General features: G+C 28.9%; 2 protein-coding genes across 2 annotated transcripts in view; one reads left to right on the top strand and one right to left on the bottom strand.

Annotated features, from left to right (window-relative positions):
* LOC108571538 (E3 ubiquitin-protein ligase TRIM33-like) overlaps positions 1-432 on the bottom strand; it is a 4,566-nt gene extending 4,134 nt beyond the window's left edge. The window contains exon 1 of the mRNA XM_017933604.1: positions 2-432. Coding sequence (XP_017789093.1) covers positions 2-330 — 329 coding nt within the window. The 5' untranslated portion in view covers positions 331-432. The remainder of the gene's footprint in view (position 1) is intronic.
* A 323-nt stretch (positions 433-755) lies between these two features.
* LOC108571585 (WD repeat-containing protein 55 homolog) lies at positions 756-2,777 on the top strand. Its single transcript, XM_017933658.1, has 8 exons — positions 756-818; positions 992-1,159; positions 1,297-1,489; positions 1,579-1,761; positions 1,838-1,911; positions 1,981-2,147; positions 2,210-2,427; positions 2,519-2,777. The coding sequence occupies exons 1-8, from the start codon at positions 809-811 to the stop codon at positions 2,775-2,777; spliced, it is 1,272 nt and encodes a 423-aa protein (XP_017789147.1). The 5' UTR covers positions 756-808.
* The last annotated feature ends 434 nt before the right edge of the window (positions 2,778-3,211 follow it).

The raw sequence follows: 3,211 nt of genomic DNA, 5'->3' as shown, positions 1-3,211 counted from the left end.
CAAAACATCCACGTCGACTGATGTGTTATGATCGCTGAGTTTATTATTGACACATGTCGAACATGCAGCATGTAAACATTCTAAAAGTTTCGGATCGTCACCGAAGGTAAATGTTTTTCCACAGAACACACATTTTGATAAAAATGCACGCGTTTCATTCTCTTGGCCCTCAGTTGTACATTCAATACGCTGTTCACACTCTTCCTCAATGCAAACGCCCTGTACTTGAGATTGTTGCATGTCTTGCTTCGCGCCAGTTTGATCAAGCGGTTCTTCTTTAATAGTCGCTATAGAACCAGTTGTTAATAGCTCGTTCGTCCGAGTTTCCATGTTAAAATTATTCAAGTATGAACAACTACACGTAGAAATCGTTTTTATATCTTATGAAAATATATCTTTCTTAAACAGTGTAGCGCCATGGTCCACCATGCTACATACTTCACTGGTTGCAATTACTGCAATTTAGATAAGAAACTCGATGGCGGGCTTTTACTTACAATGACGCCCTCTCAGGTAGAAAAATCAATCGCTCTAAGGTAATATTTACACAATATTATTAAATCTCATATTTTTCAAATAATTTACAAAATTTATTAATATTTTCACAAATTGTATTAAATAAAATGTTTTCAAAATAACCTCCAATTTAAAAACAAACATATATCTTGTATTCCAGCGACTGTAATTTATAGGGAATTTTAACCTTTATTTATCATTTTCGTGCGATTCAGAAGCTTTACCATATAGAAGTGTTTGAATGATATGATAAAGAGGGTTAGAAATTGTGGGATATTTTACACTTTTAAACATGCATTTAGGTATGTTCTCTTAAATAAAATAGATTTGTACATCATTGTATTATGTTAATATAAAATAAACTTTCAACCCGCAATATTGTTACTCTTTAATACTGTTAATTTTTGGATGTTTAATTTATTTATATTTGTTAGATATTCCTTTTTGTTTCTAATTAAATACACATCATTTTCAGACAATTTTACAATTGACAGTGGTGAGAGTAATGGTCTAGATAGTGATAATAGTGATTATAGTTCACAATCATTCACAAGTGAAGATAGTTTGAGTAGTAATGATACAGCAAGTGAAAATAATGCAGAATGTTCTAATCCAAACAACAATCAGATTTCTGCTCATGGAAGTAAGTTATATGCAATTTGATATTTAAATAATTTAAACTTAATTAAACTGTTTAATTAATAAAACTTAGTATGGTGGTATATGTGTGTTGTTACTTATAATATTATAAACAAGCAACAGGTATATTTATTATTAAAGGTAATGGTACAGACCCAATTTTGTTAAATGAAAATGAGGAAGAAGATGAAGTTATAAAAGCAATAATTAGGTCACAAAATGCAAATACCAATCATCCTCCACCTATTACAACAGAGGACCATGTAGTAGATATATGTTTCCATCCTAGTTCAGACATAATTGCTGTAGCTAATATTGTAGGAGATGTGTACTTGTAAATTTTACATTTATTAACATTACATAATTAATATAATATAAACAATACTAAATAGTTAAGAAATATATAATTTTTTTACGTGTTAGATATAAATATAGCAGCACAGACACAGAATTGGTATCAACTTTAGAATTACATTCTAAAGCATGTCGCGATGTAGAATTTAATGAAAGTGGTACAACTTTATTTTCCACTGCTAAAGATTTATGTATAATGCTCACTGATATTCAAACTGAAAAGTTAATAAGATTTTATGAAAATGCACATGAGTATGTATACAATCGCTATGGATTAAACTAAATAAAAATTATGGATTTTATATGATTAATACTTTATTTATTTTAGGGAACCAATATATACAATGACTGTAATTGGAGAAAATATGTTTGCAACTGGAGATGATGATGGTGTAGTAAAAGGTATATTTCATTTATAATCTTCCCTTTTTTGTTTTTATCTTTAATTATATTTACTCTTAAATATTTAAGTATGGGACCTTAGACAAAAGGGAAATGTACCTATATTTTCAATAAAAAAAATGGAAGATTATGTAAGTGCTATAGTAACACATACAGATGCAAAATATTTAGTGTGTGCAAGTGGGGATGGGTCGCTCACTACATTTAACATACCAGGAAAGAAGCTACATGTTCAAGTAAGTATAAGTATGTATTGAATATTATATAATTGTATATTTGAATGTAATAATTTTTCTAGTCAGAAGAATATGGTGAGGAATTGACATGTCTTGGTTTATTTAAATCTGAAACGAAAATTTTGGTGGGTACAAGTACAGGAAAAATGTATTTGTATAATTGGGGAGAATTTGGCATTCATTCAGATGAATTCCCAAATGTAACTAAAAAAGCTATAAACTGCATGATTCCAATGACTGAAAATGTTGTAGTAACAGGAGGAGAAGATGGCATACTTAGGTAAGATATAATTTAGTGTTTAACATATATTTTAGTTAGGTGTACTAAGTAAAATGTTATATATATATATATTTGTTATTTTAATGATTAGGGCAACCAGTTTGTTTCCTCATCATCATCTTGGAATAGTAGGACAACATCAACTTTCTATTGAAACTCTTGATATTAATAGTGATGGAACTTTAATTGCATCTTCTTCGCATAATAATGATATCAAATTTTGGAATGTAAAGTATTTTGAAGCTTTAAATGTTAGTAATCGTGTGAAAGGCGGAAAACAGAAACAATTAAAACACAACCTTCCAAGCAGTAAAGTCGATAATGCCTCCAACTTTTTTGCGGATCTTTAATAAAAAGAACGTAAGATTTAACCACATGTCTGCTTGAGGTTTACTTGATTTGTGGTAGGTAAGGATGTAATACAATTATTAGCAATAAGTCGATAATATTATCAATAAATCGACGTGAAAAGGTTGTTTTGTACAACAATTTGAAATGTTAGAAGCTGAAGGTCAAAATCTTAGCTCTTGTTACTTCATATGTACATTATTCAATTTTTCTAATCTGATTGTTATTTAAAGTTCTTTTAATTTCTGCGTTAAAAAAAAAGATAAACTGTTACGAATATATTGTAAATTAGTAAGTGATTAAACACTGCTTCACAGATGATGCTCAGATAATATATTTTCATATACAAAAATGTTCTTAATTGATAACATACGCATACATATCAATCATGTATATAAAAGAAAAATTGAACACAGTATTATGCTTCTTCAATAAA

Source organism: Habropoda laboriosa, unplaced genomic scaffold (genome assembly GCF_001263275.1).
Source record: "Habropoda laboriosa isolate 0110345459 unplaced genomic scaffold, ASM126327v1 scaffold40, whole genome shotgun sequence".
Classification (NCBI taxonomy): domain Eukaryota; kingdom Metazoa; phylum Arthropoda; class Insecta; order Hymenoptera; family Apidae; genus Habropoda; species Habropoda laboriosa.
Note: the sequence above shows the minus strand (reverse complement) of the source record. Positions and strands in the feature narration are given on the sequence as shown.

What these genes read in the sequence shown, in the direction of transcription:
- LOC108571585 (XM_017933658.1), top strand. An exon ending in ATTGTAGGAGATGTGTACTT is followed by an intron (nt 1,490 to 1,578) that starts GTAAATTTTACA and finishes TTTACGTGTTAG; the next exon opens with ATATAAATATAGCAGCACAG. An exon ending in GGAGAAGATGGCATACTTAG is followed by an intron (nt 2,428 to 2,518) that starts GTAAGATATAAT and finishes TTTAATGATTAG; the next exon opens with GGCAACCAGTTTGTTTCCTC.